This window comes from Oratosquilla oratoria, chromosome 31, assembly GCF_046742065.1.
Source record: "Oratosquilla oratoria isolate Oo_2021 chromosome 31, ASM4674206v1, whole genome shotgun sequence".
In the NCBI taxonomy this organism is placed as follows: Eukaryota; Metazoa; Arthropoda; class Malacostraca; order Stomatopoda; family Squillidae; genus Oratosquilla; species Oratosquilla oratoria.
In genome coordinates, this window is record NC_134807.1 from 2,261,863 (window position 1) to 2,283,605 (window position 21,743).

The 21,743-nt window shown below is 38.7% G+C and overlaps 2 protein-coding genes across 5 annotated transcripts; both read left to right on the top strand.

The window, feature by feature from the left end:
* The first annotated feature begins 1,305 nt into the window (after window positions 1-1,305).
* On the top strand, window positions 1,306-21,236 carry LOC143041403 (uncharacterized). Of its 4 annotated transcripts, none has more exons than XM_076213233.1 (2): window positions 1,306-1,450; window positions 20,112-21,236. In XM_076213233.1, the coding sequence occupies exon 2, from the start codon at window positions 20,142-20,144 to the stop codon at window positions 21,234-21,236; it is 1,095 nt and encodes a 364-aa protein (XP_076069348.1). In that variant the 5' UTR covers window positions 1,306-1,450; window positions 20,112-20,141. The 4 variants fall into 4 exon arrangements, with proteins under 4 accessions (XP_076069348.1, XP_076069347.1, XP_076069346.1 ...); XM_076213232.1 differs by lacking the exon at window positions 1,306-1,450 and adding an exon at window positions 1,503-1,714; XM_076213231.1 differs by lacking the exon at window positions 1,306-1,450 and adding an exon at window positions 7,188-7,393.
* LOC143041404 (uncharacterized) lies at window positions 1,508-7,197 on the top strand. Its single transcript, XM_076213235.1, has 2 exons — window positions 1,508-1,634; window positions 6,009-7,197. The coding sequence occupies exon 2, from the start codon at window positions 6,115-6,117 to the stop codon at window positions 7,180-7,182; it is 1,068 nt and encodes a 355-aa protein (XP_076069350.1). The 5' UTR covers window positions 1,508-1,634; window positions 6,009-6,114; the 3' UTR covers window positions 7,183-7,197.
* Window positions 21,237-21,743: the final 507 nt, after the last annotated feature.

Genomic DNA, 21,743 nt, shown 5'->3' on the forward strand with positions numbered 1-21,743 from the left:
GAAATTTGCAATGAAGAAAATAAAAAAAGGGAAAGCCATGGGTGAGGATGGTGTGATGATTGAAATGTTAGAGGCATTAGGGGATTTTGCAATAAGAAAACTCACTAGTCTAATAAACCAAATTTACGAAAAGGGTACAATAACGGAACATATGTGTAACTCGATTTTTATACCACTACCAAAGATAAACGGAACAATGGAATCTAGTAAACATCGCACAGTCAGTATTATGAGTCAAATAGAATAAGAAATAAAGCGAGAGAACAAGTTTCATGGGAGCAATTTGGTTTCATAGAAGGGAAAGGAACAGCAAATGCAATTTTTATAATAAGAACGATTATGGAGAGGATGATAGAAAAACAACAAAATGTATATCTTTGCTTTATTGACTACGAGAAGGCGTTTGATAGGGTAAGACATGAGGATTTGATCAATATTTTGGAAAGAGTGGATATAAATAGCAAAGACATGAGTATCATCAGAAATTTGTATTGGAAGCAAAGAGCAGCAGTGAGAGTACGGGGAGGAAGAACAGAATTTCAAGCTACAAAGAGGGGAGTGCGTCAAGGCTGTGTTATGTCTCCAGATTTATTTAATTTATATGGGGAGATGATCCTTAGGGAATTAGAGGGAATGGAAGGGATTAAAATTGGAGGATTTGATATAAATCATATCAGATATGCTGATGACATGGTATTGGTGGCTGACTCAGAAGAAAAACTGCAACATCTATTGAATGTAACCGTAAGAGCTAGTGAGGAGAAAGGTTTAAATGTAAACATGGAGAAAACTAAAATACTAGTGGCCAGTACAACAGATCCACCAAGAGTGCAAGTACAAATAGCAGGGAGAAGAATAGAACAAGTAACCAAATTTTCGTACCTGGGAAGCGTATTGACAGAAGATTGTAGATGTGAAAAAGAAATGAAATCAAGGATAGCGATAGCTAAAAGCACGTTTCAGAAAATGAAAGGGGTTTTAACAAACAATAAAATGTCTACAGATGAGAACAGTTAAAACATTTATATGGTCAACACTATTATATGGTTCAGAAGCGTGGACAATCAGCAAAAAATTGCAGGAAACTTAGAAGCAGCAGAAATGTGGATATGGAGACGAGTATTAAGAGTACCATGGACAGCGAAGAAAACAAATGAAGAAGTATTGAGAGAAATGGAGACAGATAGGGAATTGATGACAACAATAAAGAAAAGACAGTTGCGATTCTTAGGACATATAATGAGGAGGGAAGGATTGGAAGAGGTGGTGATGACGGGAATGGTGGAGGGAAGGAGAGCAAGAGGAAAGCAGAGGGAGAAGTATATGGACGGGCTGGTGGGGGTGACGGGAAAACATCTCAAACCAGCACAGATGTTACAAGTAACTAGGGACCGTGAACGGTGGCGCTCCATAGTTGCCGAAGTCCAAGAGGATATGGCACGCCGGTAAGGTAAGGTAACATGCAACCAGAAGTTGCGCATCACGTACCGAACTTGCCTACGACCATACCGTCAAAATAATAACAAAACGATGAAAGAGTCCCTATTCGCTTATCAAGAAAAACAACTCGTAGAACACCAAGTTTTATTGCATAAAATAGAGGAGAAAAGAAAATACACGAGGAAAGCTCTACAGTAAGATATCAAAAATATATAAGTTGTCGATATAAAGACTATAGCTCCGGATGTACATTTACACTAACCAGGAGTACCAGGTATGTCTCCGACTTAAATTGACTGCGATCAAATAATAGTAACCTAGCTTATTAGATAGATAGACTTTATTTGGCAATGAATCAATGTACATGAAGTGCAAATAATGACAAGAACACATAGTTCGAAATAATAAATGTAAATTGCCGAGGAAAACACAAAAAGCATGTAGTATGTACGCTTATTTCCATTGTGGTCCTCATCAGGTTATTATTCTACACTAAGTCACTCCGACAATACGTAGGGGGTTGAGGGGACCAGAGACACTCATGAGTAATACCAGTCAGTACACATATGACACATAAACATTGTTATAGTTTTGCTATTATTACTGAAATGTTTGTACACATAGGAACATTGAGTCCAAAAATTTGAGCACCATCCAAAAGGTATGATTATCTAGTTTGATGGACAGACAGGATTTATTATTGAGGGTCTAAAATTAGGGGGAAAAGAGTGACCACTGTAACAGAGTGGGTGGATGGGTGGGTGACCATGGTTTTGCCCTACTGCTACTGATGTTGCTCTTGCTGCCCCTGCTGCTGGCCACCTATCAATCTGTTGCATCAGGTTTCTGTCAAACAATGACTGTGACTGTGACCCTTTCTTGGGGTGTATGGATGGCCTTCTCACATTCTTGGATGACCTAAGTGATCCAATGAGGAAGAACATGAGTGTGTGCACCAAAGGTAGTTGTCACCATCACCAACACCCAGGCAGGGTCAGCCAAGCATGCCAAGATGGAAATGCTTGTTATTTCTTATCCACAGGATGATTTCCTTCTGTGTTCATGTATGAACTGTTCCAGACCACCTGCAAGGTCAAGATGCAAGTGGATGCCAGCCTTGCGAAACCACGAAAAAAAAAAAGAATGAAGGTGGAAGAGGTGTTGCTAAATATGACAAGAAAAATATGTGGATAGTACATAGATCACTTGGTAAAATTTTACTTTTGACCATTGTAGGAATATAGCAATACAAAAATAAATAGTAATTTTGTAAATTAAAATGAATGAACGATATATGCAATTTTGTGTGCGGAAATGAAAATAAAAAAGTTGCTAAAACAGATTTCTTAAGTAACAAAGTCGTGTACGACGAATGGTACGCCATGTTTGTTATAGTAGATGCCGATGTCGGAGAAATGAATGGATGATAAATTTGTCTAAACTAAACTAAACTAACCTAACCACCTAACCTGTGTTTAATAAATCATTACCTGCAAATTAGATATCATCCAGCTGGTCGTCGTCGTCGTCGTCGTGAGAGACGTTGGCGGGCTTTTCAGCCACTCTCTTAGCTTTTGTATGGCTATATTCCTCCAATGGTCAAAAGTAAAATTTTACCGGTTAGGTTAGGTTAGGTTAGTTTAGTTTACTTTACTTTACCTTAGCTTAGACAAATTTATCGTCCTTTCATTTCTCCGACGTCGGAATCTACCATAACAAACATGGCGTACCATTCGTAGTACACGACTTCGTTACTTAATAAGAAATCTGTTTTAGCAACTTTTTTGTTTTCATTTCCGCACACAAAATTGCATATTACGTTCATACATTTTAATTTACAAAATTACTATTTAATTTTGTATTGCTATATTCCAACAATGGTCGAAAATAAAATTTTACCGATCACTTCTATATATTACGTTTTACTAAATGATAACACAGGTACACCACTTGCCAGTACATCTTAATGTGACTTGCATCACATATTTGAGTGAGATGAAATGAATAAACCTTCAGAGAGTAGGTCATGTTTAAATTTGGGTCTTGTGAGCCCAAATGTGGAATGTTATGGAATTATATTAGAATATGACTGCTATGGCCAGCTGGGTCATTCCCCCCTCCCAAATCTCGTGACCCCAGGTGAAAAAACTAAATCAAAATTTGAGTTATTCTGGTCATGGTAGTATGATTATGCATGTAGCTATTGCATGATTTTCAGCATATTTCTAACGAAAAAATAGAATGCAATATATCGTACATAAGAACATTCTTCAGTTCAAGATCTGATTGAACTATACAAGCCATATGCTCGGTCTGAGCAATTTTGAGATGTCTAGCTAAAATAAGAAGTTATTTGTGAATATAAAAATGCATGGCCATCATAGCTAGTTGTCAAAATAGTCGATAACTCATTGCCACATTGTGCCAAGTCTTAGAATGTGAAATTAAGATTAAAACTATAAAAAGATGTCTATATTATTTGTCATGCTTGTTGAGATTATTTTTGAAACTATACAATGTGATGAGACCATACATACTCTCAGGTAATTTATTCCACCAGTTTACCACTCTGTTACTAAGAAATGTTGCTTTATTTCAAACCTTGCTCTAGACTTCTTAATTTTGTTGCCATTAGGCCTCTTGTTCTGTTATTTTCTAATACAAAAAATTTTCAAAGCTGAGATTATGTATCCCTTTAAGTATTTTGAAAACGATAAAATTGCCATGCAATCTTTTATACCCTAAGGGGTATATATTTAGTTTATTCAATTTGTCTACATAAGGTAAGTGAGTTGCTCTTCTTTGCATACTGTAAATACAAAAAGTTATGGAAGTCGTGTTATATGTACGTTATAGGTCAGATATCTAGACTTAGATAACTTTTTTTTTTTTCATTTTAATGTACATAAAAAAAACATACTGACAGTATTCTATATAATTCCACCATCTACATCTTATCAAATTTGGCAAAAAACAGTTTTGTCTTCATTTCATTGCATCGTCTGCTATTCGAAACATTCCGCCCGTGCGCTTCGAGAAAGGTTCGGGGAATTCCGCGTTCATGACGTCACAGTTGCCAAACAAACAATATTGTTATTCTGAATATCTAGACTTCGGAAAAGTGGTATGCGAGGCGCAATTAAAAGTGAATTTTCTGAATAAATTCTTCTGTAATAGGTAAAAACTTTATTTGTATGCTTTTAAAAAGTACTTTTTCGATGATTTTTAGTGAATGGTATATCTGTTGATATCTGACCTTTAAAACATAAGAACTCTCTCAGAAGACCACAGGCTGGAGAGTTTAATGGAAGAACTATACAACATCAGGTGAGACATTGTAGGACTGGACAAAGTCTGAAACATGAAAGAAAAGCCGATATACGAGGCATATTTTTGAAGTAAGTACTGTTTTGAAATAAAAATGAAATAAGTAGACTTTTCGTCACAATATTTTTACATGAAAGCCTGTACTGTAATCTACTTTTCAACATAATTACAGAATCATCTGACTGTGTTTATGTTTGTTTGTGAGTATTTAAAATGCCTTTTCCAATTGAGAATGCTGCTGACTGAAATGAAATGAGTGATGGGATGGTGCAAAAATGAGTGAGAGCTTTTAAAGATGGCCGTACAAATGTGCACCAAACCATCAGTAATGAGTGAAGGTCGTCCACTTCATTCCTCATCATGCACATTTGTACAGCCATCTTTAAAAGCTTTCGCCCATTTCCGCACCATCCCATCACCCATAATGTCTTCTCCATACACTTCACTGATCTGACAATGAATTTCAGCTGCTTTCACACCTTTAGCAGTAAGAAAACGAATCACAGCATGTATTTCACAGTTGGCAGCATTCTCAATCAAAGGAGGCATTTCAAATACAAACAAACTTAAACACGGTCAGATAATTCCGTAATTATGTTGAAAAGTAGACTACAGTACAGGCTTTCATGTAAAAATAAAATTGTTACGAAAGGCCTACTTATTTCATTTTTACTTTAAAATGGTAATTACTTAAAAAGCACACATCGTAGTTCCAAGATAGTCACCTGTTATACTATAGAAGTAAGGAAAAAGGAAGAGCTAGTGGAGTAGGATTCTTGAAAAACCAAGAGGTTGGTGGTAATGTAGTTAAGTTCAGTAGTTTATCAGACAGGTAGCTTAGATTGTGATTAGGCTGTGTAAAAGGTACAATCTAAAATTAGTTCAGGTTTATGCACCAACTTCCCAGTTCAGATGATGAAAAAGTCTTATGATGATTTAAGTCAGGTAATAAATCAAGAAAAAGTAAGAACATGTTGGTAATGGGTGATTTTAATGCTAAAATGGGGAAGAAGATGGGAGATGAGTTGTGCATTGGGAAGTTGGCACAGTTGTGTGAATTATGGAATGCTGTGAAAAATGCCTTTGTTCAGCAGTGGAGTCAAGATTGATGATTTAATTGATTGTACAAAGGGTGCTGTCCAAGTATGAGCTGGTTTGTGTATGAATTATCCACAATCCTATTATTGCAAAATCTCAAAGGGATAGATGTCAATCCTATAATTATGTTGTTGTTTTTTCAGGAAGATTGTGACTATCAACATTTCTTTGGAAAAGCTATCCATAGATTCCATATGTTTGTCATATAATGAAAAGGAACTGGTATGACATCTGTGGCACAGCTATCTCATGAATCATCTTAAATATCACGTGATGACCCACATAGGAGAGAAGCCTTTCCAAAAGTGTGACCTATGCAATGCAGCTTTCTCAAGCAAGTGTGACCTCAAATGTCATGTGATGACCCACACAGGAGAGAAGCTCTTCCAGTGTGACCTGTGTGATTCTGCTTTCTCGTATAAGAGCCGACTCAAATGTCACATGATGATCCACACAGGAGAGAAGCCTTTCCAATGTGACCTATGCAATGCAGCTTTCGCACAAAAGAGTGCTGTCAAAAGTCACATGATCACCCACACAAAAGAGAAGCCTTTCCAGTGTGACCTGTGTGATTCTGCTTTCTCGCGAAAGGGTGATTTCAAATGTCACATGATGACCCACACAGGAAAGATGCCTTTCCAGTGTGACTTGTGCAATGCAACTTTCCCAAAATTGAGTCTCATTAAACGTCACATGATGATGACCCACACTAAAGAGAAGCCCTACCAGTGTGACCTTTGCAGTGCAGCGTTCTCACAAAAGTGTGGGATCAAACGTCACATGATGACTCACACTGGAGAGAAGCCTTTCCAATGTGTCCTGTGTCATGCAGCTTTCTCAGAAAAATATCAACACAAACGTCACATGATGACCCACACTGGAGAGAAGCCTTTCCAGTGTGACCTCTGTGATTCTGCTTTTGCACGAAAGATTGATTTAAAACGTCACATAATGACCCACACTGGAGAGAAGCCTTTCCAGTGTGACCTCTGTGATTCTGCTTTCATACAAAAAAGTCAAGTCAAACGTCACATGATGACCCACACTGGAAAGAAACCTTTTCAGTGTGAGGTGTGTGATCAAACTTTCACAGAAAAGAGTTACCTCAAACGTCACGTGATGACCCACACAGGAGAAAAACCTTTCCAGTGCAACCTGTGCGATTCTGCTTTCTCACGAAATAATCACCTCAAATACCACATGATGACCCACACAGGAGAGAAACCTTTCCAATGTGACCTGTGTAATGCAGCTTTCTCACAAAAGAGTGATCTCAAACGTCACATGAAGACCCATGCAGGAAAGAAGCCTTTCTAATGTGACTTTTGCAATGCAGCTCTCACAAAAGAGTGATATCACATGGCAATGTGACCTGTGTAATGCAGTTTACAAGAGTTTTCTTAAAGATTACATGATGACTCACACCGGAAAGAAGCCCTTTCAGTGTGACTTATGCGATGCAGCCCCTCTCATGAAAGAATTTCATGAAGCTGCATATGAGGACCTACACTTACAAAGGATTACAAAGGTGGAGTATGCCAACAAGAGACCTTTTGGTCCATATCTAGATCGGATGCAAAAAAAAAAAAAAATCATAATGATAATAGATACATGAATAAATAAAAACTATAATAATATAAATAATAAATATAATACATAAATGCATAGGTATAGTTAAGTAATAAAAAACAAGTAAATAGTAAATAATAAATTGACATATAACTAATAAATGAGAATCAAGCAAATAATGATAAACACATGTACATGTTTTACATTCATCTATATTTAGTAAATCACTATTATTATTATTATCTATACCCAAAATTGAATCAGAATTTAACAATTCGGCGTCTATGACCTTAGCAGTTACGACGCCAGATAACCTTTAATCAATCAATCCTCTCTTAATTTCTTTTCAAAACATCTTTTTATTACTTTCAAAATTTTCTGTCATACTCTTACCCCATTTCTCATCTGCTCTCCTCTGTGCCTCTTTTATTTTATGTTTTACTTTTCTTTTCTTTGACCCAATCATGGATATTAACTATGATGTCACTGCAAGAGGGAAAGGAGAAGGATTGCCAGTGGTGAAGGACCCATGTTGTGGATGTATTGTGTCTTGCTACATTGCTTCTGACCCAGGATAGTGGGCAGGATACATGGATGACCTGATATCTGTGAGAAGCTAAGATGAGAGGGAAGAAAGGGTGGTGGGTGTTAGTTGGCCCTTGGTATATAGATAAAACTATGATCCCATATGAATGTAATTTACTATTGTGTACCTTCCCTAACTCCATCATTAACTCCCTTAATCCCCCTTCTGAACCTGCCAAAAGTGCAGTGTCATCAGCAAACAACAACTGGCTCACCTCCCACTTTTTTTCCCCTGCCCATTACCCTTACATTTACCCCCTGCACCACATCATCCATGTACACATTGAACAGCCATGGTGACACAACAGATCCCTGATGCAGTCCCACCTTTACCTCAAAGCACTCATTCTCTCCATTTCTAATTCTAACACAGACTTTATAACTCTCATTAAAACTTGACTGCTCCATATATCTGCAAAACTCCCCACATTGCTTTCCTGTTTACCCAGTCATAAGCCTTTTCCTAATCCATAAAGGAAAAAAATAATCCTTATCTTTTCCTAAAGCTTTCTCACATATCTGCCTTACCACAAAAATCTGATATACACAATTCCTACATTTCCTAAACCCACACTGCTTCTCACCAATTACTCCCTTTGTTCCTCTCCTTATCCTCTCAAAACCTTCACATAACTCTTCCCAACTACGCTTAATAAACTTATCCCTCTGAAACTACTATACTCACCATTTTCCCTTGTAAAGTGGAACAATATAGGTATTCCTCCAGTCCTCCAGCACTCTACCCTCCCTTAGACACATTAAACAACCTCACTAGCCAGTCCACTATTATTGTACCTCCCTTTTTCACACTCCACATGCCACTCATCTAACTTAGATGCCTTACCTGCTCTCATAATTTTCAGAGCTACTTGCACCTTATCTTTTCTTATTACAAAGGAGCATGCCGACAGAAGACCTATTGGTCCATAACTAGGTTGGATGAAGAAAAAAAAAATTATAATGAATAATAAATAGAATAAGTAAATAAATAAATAGGTAAAGTTAAATAATAAACAGATAATAGTAAATTATAATAAATTAACTGATAATAAATGATAAGGAAATAATACATACATATACCAAGGCATTTTCCCACTTACAAGGGAGGTAGCCAAAAAGAAAAAGGCATAAAAACCATTCCCACCCATTCCATCCCTAAATACACTCCACTCCACCCTCCCTCTTATCTTGGCACCTCCTGGATGACGGGTCATCCCTGCACCTTGTCCACTGCCCTGGGTCAGAGGCAGTGTCGCAAGATACAGCACATCCACAGCAAGGCCGCTTCATTAAATCGGTGACCCTCCCCTCTCTGTCCCCCCCTGCAGAAAAGGAGAAAACAGGGAGAAATCCTTTCGGGCTGTGTCAATTTTTGCTCACACATACTACCTCACCCCCCATCCCCCTACCCATTCCACCTCATGCATCACAACATCATCCATATACAACCATTCTCCATTCACCCCTGTCTTCTCTCCTCTCCTGTCCTTCCTCAACAGACATTCCCCTCTTCCCCAAAGCCCCCTTCACCCCATCCATCCATCTCATCTCAGGATGCCCCCTCATGTTCACTCCCTCCACATCTGCCTTCCATACCTCTTACTAATCTTCCTTCACTCATTCTTTCCATGTGTCCAAACCATCTTAATACTCTTTCACCAACCCTATCTCCCAACTCTCTCATTTCTCTCTCTATCCAGCCTGGTAACCCCCATCATACTTCTCAGACACCTCATCTCAAACACATTCCAACTCCTTCTCTCTTCCTCTCTTATGTTCCATGTTTCTGCCCCATCAGTGCTGTTGGCACAATCACTCCTTCATACAGTCTCCTCTTAGCCTCCATTCCCAAATGTCTATTCCTCATTACACTTTTTAATCCACCAAGGCATTTACTCACTTCTCTCAATCTACATTCTACCTCCACTCCACCCTTTCCTGCCACATTTGCACCCAAGTCACTCTCTCTTAATGCTCACTTCCAGTCTACTGCCACTTTCACCCCTTGTACATCTCATCACCTTACTTTTACCCACATTTATCTTCAACTTTCTTCTTTCACACACTCTCCCAAACTCTGTCACCAACTTCCTCAATCCCTCCTCTGATCCTGCTACAAGCGCAGTGTCATCCGCAAACAACAGCTGGCTCACCTCCCACTTTTCTCCATTTTCTTTAAACATCTCCAATCCCTGACCCACCACCCTTGCATTTACCTCTCGCACCACCCCATCCATGTATAAGTTGAACAGCCAGGGCGACATAACACATCCCTGACGAAGTCCCACCTTTACCTCGAACCACTCACTCCATTTCTAATCCTGACACATGCTCTACTACTCTCGTAAAAACTCTTGACAGCTCCTAGAAGCTTTCCTCCTATCCCATATATCTGCAAAACCTCCCACAGTGCCTTCCTGTCTACCTTGTCATAAGCCTTTTCCAGATCCATAAAAGCCCAAAAGACATCTTTACCTTTTCCTATAGCTTTCTCACATATCTGTCTTACCACAAAAATCTGATCTACACAACCTCTACCTGTCCTAAATCCACACTGCTCCTCACCAATTACTCCCTCTGTTCCTCTCCTAATCCTCTCAATCAAGATCCTCCCATAAGACTTCCCAACTACACCTAACAAGCTAATCCCTCTGAAACTACTAGACTTGCACTTGTCCCCTTTTCCCTTGTAAAGTGGAACTATACAGGCACTCCTCCAGTCCTTACCTGCTCTCATCATCTTAACAACTGCCTTCACTTCCTTATTTCTCCTCCATTTTCCTCACTCATCACTGTCATTTTCGTAGCACTGCTCCATATATCTGCAGAACTTCCCTCCCTATCCTCCTTCACATTTAGCAACTCCCTAAAATAATCTGCCCATCTTCCCCTTACTACCTTCTCTTCCATTATCATCTCTCCATCTGCATCTTTTACTTTTTCTTCTCTACTTGATTTGCCTCCTCTTCCACTCTTCCAAAACATCTTTTTATTACTTTCAACATTTTCTGTCATACTCTTACCCCATTTCACATCTGCTCTCCTCTTTGCCTCCTTTACTTTGTACTTTACTTCTCTTTTCTTTTCACCTCTCGTATGACTTCCTCGTCCTATTTTGTAACCAATCTGTGAAAGCTCGCTTCTTCTCTTCTATAACCTTCTTTGTTTCCTCATCCCACCATTCACCACCCTTCCTTCTATTTCTTCCCATCCTTCTTGTTCCACACACTATCTTTGCACACTTTGTGACTCCCTCCATGAACCATCCCCATTCCTCCTCCACTCCTAGCTGTACTCTATCCTTCACTCCTCTTCTTCTTGTACTCCCTTTTGTCCTTTTCCTCTTTCTCCATCTATCCTCCACTCTCAACTTACCTTCCACCAAAAAATGATCTGATATTCCCCCATAAACAGACAAATAACAACAAACTGATAAATAATATAAAATAAATGGCAGGCATTACAGCATCTTGCTGTGGTGTTTTACAGCATCTTAGGTGTTTATCTAAACGAATCTTAAAGCTTCAATGCTTGGGTGTTTAAACAAATCTTAAAGCTCCTCCATTTTCCTCTCCCATCGGCATAATTTTCTTAGTGCCTCCCACAGCTACCACCAATCCCTCCCTATCTTCCTCCACAACTCTGAAATACTTTGCCTATCTTCCCCTTACTGCCTCCTCTGTCAATATCTGTCCATCTTTGCCTTTTAGCTTTCTTTCTCTACTTGACTCTCCTCCCCTTCCTCTCTTAATTTCCTTCCAAAACATCTTTTTATTGCTTTCAAAATTTGCTGTCGTACTCCTCTCCCATTTTACATCTGCTCTCCTTTTTGCCTCCTCTATCTCATGTTTTGCTTATCATTTTTCTTTATACATCTCATATTTTTCTCTTGTCCCACTTTGCAACCAGTCTGTGGATGCTTGCCTCTTCTCCTCTATACCTTTTCACTTCATTATCACACCACTCACTACCCTTCCTTCTATTCCCTCCCATCCTCCTTGTTCCACATACCATTTTTGCACACCTTGTCATTTCCTCTTTGAAACACCCCAATCCTTCTTCCACTCCTACTTCTACTCTATCCTTCCACACTCCTCTCAGCCTTTCATTGTACTCCTGCTCCTTTTTCTTCTCAGTTTTAAACAGTTTGTTCTAAGCACCTTCCACTCTTTTCCTCTTTCTCCACCTATCCTCCATTCTCAACTTACATTCCAAAAAATTATCTGATATTCCCCCACTCTCTCCCCTAAGAACATGGACATCCAAAATTCTTCCTATTCTTTTCCTGTACAACACTACACATTCCATTAATGCTTTATTAACCACCATTCCATCCACCACCCTCTCCCATGTGTACTTATGCTAGACTTTCTTCCTATACACTGTGTTAGCTATCATCAACTCTTTTTCTAAAACCATATCCACCATTAACTCTCCACCATGATTTTTACCTGGCACTCCAAACCTTCCAACAACTCCATATATTAGTTCATAAGAACATAATATAAGTAAGAATGAAGGAGACTGGAAAAGACCATAAGGCCTACACTAGGCAGTTCCATGTCCATTACCATCTGTCATCCCCATCCATAAAGTTGTCTAACCATTTCTTAGAACAACCAATAGTTTCAGCTCTCACTAACTAGATGGTTACTAAGTTTATTCCATTTGTTGACCACCCTATTAGTAAACCAAGTCTTTCCTATTTTCATCTTAAATCTAAATTTGTCCAATTTAAATCCATTACTGCGAGTCCTGCCCTGTCGTCTCAATATGATGACCTTGTTTGCATCACCCTTGTTAAAACCTTTGATCCACTTGAACACCTCTATTAGATCATCCTACAGACTGCATCTTTCCAGAGGGTGAAGTTAAGGTGCCTAAGCCTCTCTTCGTAAGGTAGATTTCTGAGCCCATGTATCATTTTGGAGAGGTATGTTGAAGCTAGATATCAGTTTCTGGGAGGTGAGGGCTTCACATTAGTGGGCATTAGCTGGATTTTTGGTTATAGAGAAAGCTGTATAGTTGCTGTTGTTATGCAGCCTAGTTGTGTAGCTGTAAAGTGTTGTATCAGTCAGTATATTAATGATTGGGGTGTATTGTGAGACATAGATTTTTTTTTCTAAAATATGTAGTTTCTTGTGATTGCTGTACTACTTACGGTAAGTAGTTTAGTGTTGTTAACTAAAATTTGCCTAATAGAAATTTTATTGTGTGGTTGTGTCATGTATTTGCATATCCTTCCTTCACAGACATGCATTGTGAGTCTCCTGCTCACGGAGGAAGTAACACTAACCTTCTTTGGAGCAAGTGAACTGATATTAGTTTGTTATATTAGTTTGAACATTAATTTGTTTAAGGAGAGTGTTGTCTAGAGTTAAGTTGTTTTGCATGATAGGGAATTTACATTTTTGTTGTATATGATGAGGGCCAATTTGTTGTGTGATTTGGTGCATGTAGTAACATTGGAGTTTTGTAATAAAATGTGTGTTTGGAAGGTACTGTATGTTGTTTTGTCTGTGTTATGTTATGGTGCAGGTGATGAAAAGTCTTGTCTCCTTGTCAGTGATGGAGTTGGAAAAGCCATTATTAATAAGTATCGGTTTGACTCATGGTACTTCACTGTGGAAAAATTCCCAAGAGGAGCAGTCCTTGTATGCACATGGGAAGGTATTGCTGAATGACACTAAGTTTGTACTGTTGTGAGGCACTCACATTTGCATTTGGGCATCTTCCACTGTCGGTCTTTTTCTTGTAAACAGTGGTCTTGTATGTGTTGTCTTTATAGTGGATGAGGACATCGAGGAAAGAAATCTTGTGTGTATTAAGTTTGTAGGTGGAATGTAATACAGAGGCTGTTTCCATGGCTAGCTTTAATTTCCCCTGGTGGGACTTGCTCCTGACTTCAGTAAAAAAGTCTTTGACATATCTACAATTGATGAAGTGTCTTAAGTCAGGGTCTTGTGATACTGTGTTCTCTAGGTTGCACATGTAGAAGTCAGCAAAAGTTCACTGTAAGGGTGAACCCATGGCGACACCTTCCATTCACAGGGATAGTTGGCCTGTTGGGTTTCTAAAGGGCATTTGAGTCATGTAGGCAAGAAGTAGGTTCTGCATAATATTCTCCAAGATCTTAGGTAAAGGTAGTTCAGGGTGATGGTACACATTGTAGAGGATTATTTCAATTGTGGGAGTATTTCTTTGGGGAGTTTGGGGTGATGATAATATTAAGCTGATTGGTGAATCCACATGTGAGATCATTAGGCGGAGAGGGGAGTTGTGCTTGTGTATTTTGACATTATCATAAATATATCCAGGAGAGAATTCACTGGTGATGAGAGGGATATGCAGATGGCCCTTGACTGCATTGTTAGATGTGATGAATTTGTTAACTTTAACTTTAAATTTGTAGGTGGGGTTACTAGAAATCATCTCTCTCTCTCTCTCTCTCTCTCTCTCTCTCTCTCTCTCTCTCTCTCTCTCTCTCTCTCTCTCTCTCTCTCTCTCTCTCTCTCTCTCTTATCTCTCTCTTATCTCTCTCTCTCTCTCTTTCTCTTATCTCTTTCTCTTATCTCTCTCTCTCCTTTCTCTCTCCTTTCTCCCTCTCCCTCTCCCTCTCTCCTCTTTCTCTCTCCCTTAGAGTAAATAGACTCAGAGAACACATTGAAGGGCATAATTTAATTCGTGATTCACAGCATGGTTTCTCCAAAGGTAAGTCATGTGTGACTAATCTTCTATCCTTTTACACTAAGGTATATAAGGCGTCAGACAACAATGAAAATTACGATGTTATTTACCTTGACTTTAGCAAAGCGTTCGACAAAGTGCCACACCAGAGACTACTAAATAAAATCAAAGCCCATGGCATAGGAGGAAAAGTGTTAGAATGGATTAGAGCTTGGATTAGTAACAGAAAACAGCGGGTCACCATAAATGGAATAAAATCTAGGTGGGGCAATGTTACTAGCGGGGTCCCCCAGGGCTCAGTTTTGGGTCCCTTATTGTTCATTATGTATATAAACGACTTAGACGATGGGTTAAATAGTGATGTTAGTAAGTTTGCGGACGACACTAAAATAGGATGCCTAATTAGGTCAGGAGAAGACGCCCAGATTCTGCAGGATGATCTTAATAAACTGTTAACATGGTCGGTGAAATGGTAAATGAACTTCAATATCTCTAAGTGTAGCGTGTTAAACGTAGGGCTACACAACCCCGAAAATAGATACAACTTAGATGACACGTTTTTAGAAAAATCTGAGTGCGAGAGGGACTTGGGAGTTCTGGTGAGTCCGGACCTTAAAACCAGAAAGCAGTGCATTAGCGCCAGAAATAAAGCAAACAGAGCATTAGGCTTCATTGCTAGGACGGTAACAAATAGAAGTGCAGAGGTAATTATTAAACTCTATCTAGCGATAGTTAGACCCATCCTTGACTATGCGGTACAGTTTTGGTCTCCGTCCTACAAAATGGACATAAATTCACTAGAATCAGTACAGAGAAGAATGACCAAAATGATACAAGGACTCGGAAATTTGCCTTACGAAGAGAGGCTTAGGCACCTAAACTTACACTCTCTGGAAAGACGCAGAGTGCGGGGTGATCTAATAGAAGTGTTCAAGTGGATCAAAGGCTATAACAAGGGTGATGCAAACAAGGTCATCATAATAAAACAACAGGGCAGGACTCGCAGTAATGGGTATAAACTGGACAAATTTAGATTTAAGAAGGAAATAGGCAAAAATTGGTTTACAAATAGGGTGGTCGATGAATGGAATAAACTTAGTAACCACGTAGTAAGCGCTGAAACTATCAGTTGTTTTAAAAAACGATTAGACAACTTTATGGATGGGGACGACAGGTGGTGATGGATACGGAGCTGCCTAGTGTAAGCCTTATGGTCTTTTGCAGTCTCCTTTATGTCTTATGTTCTTATGTTCTTATGTGCTTATGTTCTCTCTCTCCTTTCTCTCTCTCCTTTCTCTCTCTCCTTTCTCTCTCTCTCCTTTCTCTCTCTTTTCTCTCTCCTTTCTCTCCTCTCTCTCTCCTCTCTCTCTCTTCCTCTCTCCTCTCTCTCTCTCTCTCTCTCTCTCTCTCTCTCTCTCTCTCTCTCTCTCTCTCTCTCTCTCCTCTCTCTCCTCTCTCTCCTCTTTCTCTCCTCTCTCTCTCTCTCTCTCCTCTCTCTCTCCTCTCTCTCTCTCCTCTCTCTCTCTCTCTCCTCTCTCTCTCTCTCTCTCTCTCCTCTCTCTCTCCCCTCTCTCTCTCTCTCTCCTCTCTCTCTCTCTCTCTCTCTCTCTCTCTCTCTCTCTCTCTCTCTCTCTCTCTCTCTCTCTCTCTCTCTCTCTCTCTCTCTCTCTCTCTCTCTCTCTCTCTCTCTCTCTCTCTCTCTCTCTCCATGAGTGGACTTTGGCACAAGGTTGAATATATAGATACTGGAGGATGTTGACAAGATGGCATTATCTAGTTTGATGGACATACAGGATTATTATTGAGAGTCTGAAATTAGGGGGAAAAGAGTGACCACTGTAACAGAGTGGGTGGGTGGGTGGGTGACCATGGTTTTGCCCTACTGCTACTGATGTTGCTCTTGCTGCCCCTGCTGCTGGCTACCTATCAATCTGTTGCATCAGGTTTCTGTCAAACAATGAATTTGTGACCCTTTCTTGGGGTGTATGGATGGCCTTTTCACATTCTTGGATGACCTAAGTGATCTAATGAGGAAGAACATGAGTGTGTGCACCAAAGGTAGTTGTCACTATCACCACCACCAAGTGTGCCACCAAATGTAATTAAGCACTGTCCAAGCATATCCAAGTCTTGAACATTAAGTAGTATGAAGAAAATGAAGATCTATACTTAAAACATAAGAACCCTCTCAGAAGACCACAGGCTGGAGAGTTATCCATTTCAGTATGACTCGCATGTATGACTCAAATTCTCGCGCATAGCATTGGCTGCCATATGTAATTTGAATCATTATAAAAATATTAAGTCACTGCTGTATTACTCATTCTCTTTTACTCTGAGCAATAATAAACACAGAAAATATTATCAAACCAGTTCACAGAATCTGGGGGTAACTCATGTATAATTACAAAAAAATATATATAATCAAGATGCAGACTCTGGCATCCTCATGTACCGTACACACTCCCACCTCATGATGCCAACATAGGCATCATCGTACTGAAGTGGTTAATGGGAGAACTAGACAACATCAAGTGGGACATTGTGGGACTAGGTGAAGTCCAAAGAGTGGAAGAAAAGATGATACAGTTACAAGATAGTCACCACCTGTTCTACTATAGACGTAAGAAACAAGAAAGAGCTAGTGGAGTAGGATTCTTGATAAACAGAGAGGTTGCTAGTTACAGTCAAATTCAGTAGTTTACCAGACAGGATAGCTTGGATTGTGATTAGGCTGTGTAAAAGATACACTAAAAATAGTTTAGTTTTATGCACCAACTTCACAGTGTTCCAACAATGAAATTAAGTCCTATGATGATATAAGTCAGGTAATGGATCAAGAAAAAATAAGTACATATTTGTAATAGGCAACTTTAATGCAAATATGGGGAAGAAGATGGGAGATGAGTTGTGCATTGGGAAGTATGGAGTAGGTGAGAGAATGACAGAGGTGAGATGTTAGTTTTGCAGAGAACTACAACATGAGAATAATGAACACCTTCCAAAAGTGTGTAGGTTGTAAATGGACCTGGAGAAGTCCAAATGGAACAACAAGGAACAAAGTAGACTTCATATTAGGAGATGAAGTCATAAAGTCAACGTAGGTAGTGACCATAAAATGGCAAGTTGCACAGCTAAATTCAATTTCAGAGCTGAGAGAAATAAACTAGTTAAAAAAAAATGAAGCTCTAAAAACTAACAAGGATACTATTGAAGGTGTGAATTTGAATTTAGTGAATTTCATTAGGGAATTTGCAGAGAAAGTAGGAAGTACAAAAAGTACTAGAACAAATACTTCAAAGCTACAAATTACCTAATTAAAAGAAGGACTATGCAGATTAAAAGCATTAGAGACAAAATAGAGAACTAAACAAGCTTAAATAAAGGCAGAGATCAGAGAAAAGAGAAACATGGATGAAATAGAGGAAACAATTTGGAAAGGTAAAAGTATTAAAGGGACCAAGCACAGACTTTAGGAGGACAGCAAATAATCTATTTGAAAGAAATGGGGAGATTATTAAATGCAGAGACAGAATGGTAAAAAGAGTAGGAGAATTTTACCTAGTGGTTTACTTGTCGAAGACCGTAGTTGAGTCAGTAAACTCATCTGTAGATATCAGTAGTGTGCCAGAAATTACAAAGAATTTGCTCTAGAAAATATGAAACGAGGAAAAGCACCTGGGGAAGATGGTATATTGATAGATCTTTTGAAAGACACAGGGAAAAAAGTTCACATTAAGTCAGCTCAGTTGTAAATCCAATACTTATTTCAAGAAAGTGTTCCTGAATCCTAGTGCAATGCTATAGTAATTTTACATCATAAAAAATGAGACCAGAAGGATGTTAGTAACTACTGACCAATTAGCTTACTATCAGGTGTATACAAACTATTCTCCAAGATCCTTACAAATAGACCAAGTCAAGTTTTAGATGGAAACTGAGAGAACAGGCAGACTTCAGAAGTGGATATTTGACTCTAGAACATTTGCAGGTGATGAATGAACCAATCAAGAAAACAACAGAATACAATATACTTCTCTGTTTAGTTTTTGTAGATTATGAGAAGGCCTTTGACTAGGTAGAACAAATAGCAATACTAAACTTTCTACACAAGCAGGGTGCAAATGAACAGATCATAAGAGTTCTAGAAAAGATTTATGTGAAAGATACCACTATAATTCGACTACATAAAGATCAAGATTGAGAAAGGAGTATGCCAAGGTGATACAATTTCACCCAGATTATTTACAGCTCAGATGAGATTTTCAGAAGGTTGAGTTAAGAGGAGAAAGGTTTGAAGATTATTGGCAAGTATTTGAACAACCTAAGATTTGCTGATGACATTATTATTATCTCAGAAAGAGCAGAAGACTTGCAATATATGCTGAGTGATCTGAACAAGGAAAGTCTTAAAGTAGTTTAAAAATGAATAAGAGTAAAACCAAAGTAATGTTTAACATGAAAGTTCAAAGTAGAGATAATTGATGGTGAGAGTCTTAAAGAAGTTGAGTATAATTATATAAGTCAGATGGTGAAAGTGACCAAAGATCATAAAAATGAAATAGATATATTACAATTGGTTGGAAAGTGTTTAGTAAGTATAATAAAATCCTGAGAGGCTCTCTGCCTTTGAAATATAAATTTTACAATCAGTGCATTCTGCCAGCAATAATCTACAGGTGTGAGACTTAGAAACTCATGAAATCAATGGAAACAAAGCTTAGGAATGCACAGAGGAGAATGGAGAGATCAATGATGAATGCTGAGAGACTAAAAGAGAGGAAGTTGGGTGAGAGAGTAGACTAGAGTGAAAGATATTGTGGAGGCGGTAAAAGAGAGGAAGTGGAATTTGCCAGGTAAGTTAGTTTAAATGAGTGATGGAGTGAGTGTGTCACTGAGTAGATGCTGTGAGATGGGAATTGTGGATAGATAGATAGATAGACTTTATTTGGCAATAAATCAATGTACATGAAATGCAAATAATGACAAGAACACATAGTTCGAAATAATAAATGTAAATTGCCGAGGATAACACAAAAAGCATGAACGCTTATTTCCATTGTGGTCCTCATCAGGTTATTATTCTACATTAAGTCACACAGACAAACATACATAGGGGGTTGAGGGGACCAGAGACACTCATGAGTAATACCAGTCAGTACACATATGACACATAAACATTGTTATAGTTTTGCTAATATTACTGAAATGTTTGTACACATAGGAACATTGAGTCCAAATATTTGAGCATCATCCAAAAGGAACATTGCATTAAGCAAAGGAACAACAAAATAATGTTAAACTGTAACAAAACAGTATGAGTGAGTACTATATTGGAGTAGTACCATTAATAATATACTGCATTTTTCTATGTCTGTATCAACATGTATTATTTTTTTTTTCAGGAAGAGGGTAACTATCAACATATTTTTGTGATGACTCACATAAGAGAGAAGCCTTCCCAAAAGTGTGACCTCAAATGTCACGTGATGACCCACACAAGAGAGAAGCTTTTCCAGTGTGACCTGTGTGATTCTGCTTTCTCGCATAAGGGTCATCTCACATGTCACATGAAGATCCACACAGGAGAGAAGCCTTTCAAGTGCGACCTATGCAATGCAGCTTTCTCACGAAAGAGTGCTGTCAAAAGTCACATGATCACCCACACAAAAGAGAAGCCTTTCCAGTGTGACCTGTGTGATTCTGCTTTCTCACGAAAGGGTGATTTCAAATGTCACATGATGACCCACACAGGAAAGATGCCTTTCCAGTGTGACTTGTGCAATGCAACTTTCACCAAAATGAGTCTCATTAAACGTCACATGATGATGACCCACACTAAAGAGAAGCCGTACCAGTGTGACGTTTGCAGTGCCGCGTTCTCACAAAAGTCTGATGTCAAACGTCACATGATGATCCACACTGGAGAGAAGCCACACCAGTGTGTCATGTGCCATGCAGCCTTCTCAGAAAAATATAAACTCAAAAATCACATGATGAACCACACTGGAGAGAAGCCTTTCCAGTGTGACCTCTGTGATTCTGCTTTCACACAAAAGTCTGAATTCAGACTTCACATAATGACCCACACTGGAGAGAAGCCTTTCCAGTGTGACCTCTGTGATTCTGCTTTTACACAAAAGAGTGAAATCAAACATCACATGATGACCCACACTGGAGAGAAGCCTTTCCAGTGTGATCTCTGTGATTCTGCTTTCAGACGAAAAAGTCAAATCAAATGTCACATGATGACCCACACTGGAAAGAAGCCTTTCCAGTGTGAGCTGTGTGACCTAACTTTCACACAAAAGGGTTACCTCAAACGTCACGTGATGACCCACACAGGAGAAAAACCTTTCCAGTGCAACCTGTGTGATTCTGCTTTCTCACGAAAGAATCACCTCAAATACCACATGATGACCCACACAGGAGAGAAACCTTTCCAATGTGACCTGTGTAATGCAGCTTTCTCACAAAAGAGTGATCTCAAACGTCACATGAAGACCCATGCAGGAAAGAAGCCTTTCTAGTGTGACTTTTGCAATGCAGCTCTCACAAAAGAGTGATATCACATGGCAAGAGTTTTTTCAAAGATTACATGATGACTCACACTGGAAAGAAGCCTTTTCAGTGTGACTTATGCGATGCAGCCCCTCTCATGAAAGAATTTCATGAAGCTGCATATGATGACCTACACTTACAAAGGATTACAAAGGCAGAGCATGCCGACAGGAGACCCTTTGGTCCATATCTAGGTTGGATGCAAAAGAAAAATCATAATAATAATAAATAAATGAATAAAAACTATAATAATGTAAATGAATAAAATACATAAATGCATAGGTATAGTTAAATAATAAAAAACAGGCAAATAGTAAATGATAGACTTATAACTAATAAATGAGAATGAAGCAAATAATGATAACAAAACAAATAAACAAATAATATAAAATAAATGATAATCATTACAGCATCTTGCTTAGGTGTTTATCTAAATGATAGGCTTGGGAGGCATCAGTTCACAGGCATCACTAACA

What these genes read in the sequence shown, in the direction of transcription:
- LOC143041404 (XM_076213235.1), top strand. Translation starts at nt 6,115, where the DNA reads ATGAATCATCTTAAATATCACGTGATGACCCACATAGGAGAGAAGCCT.
- LOC143041403 (XM_076213231.1), top strand. Translation starts at nt 7,196, where the DNA reads ATGCAGCTCTCACAAAAGAGTGATATCACATGGCAATGTGACCTGTGT. An exon ending in ACTTACAAAGGATTACAAAG is followed by an intron (nt 7,394 to 20,111) that starts GTGGAGTATGCC and finishes TTTTTTTTTCAG; the next exon opens with GAAGAGGGTAACTATCAACA.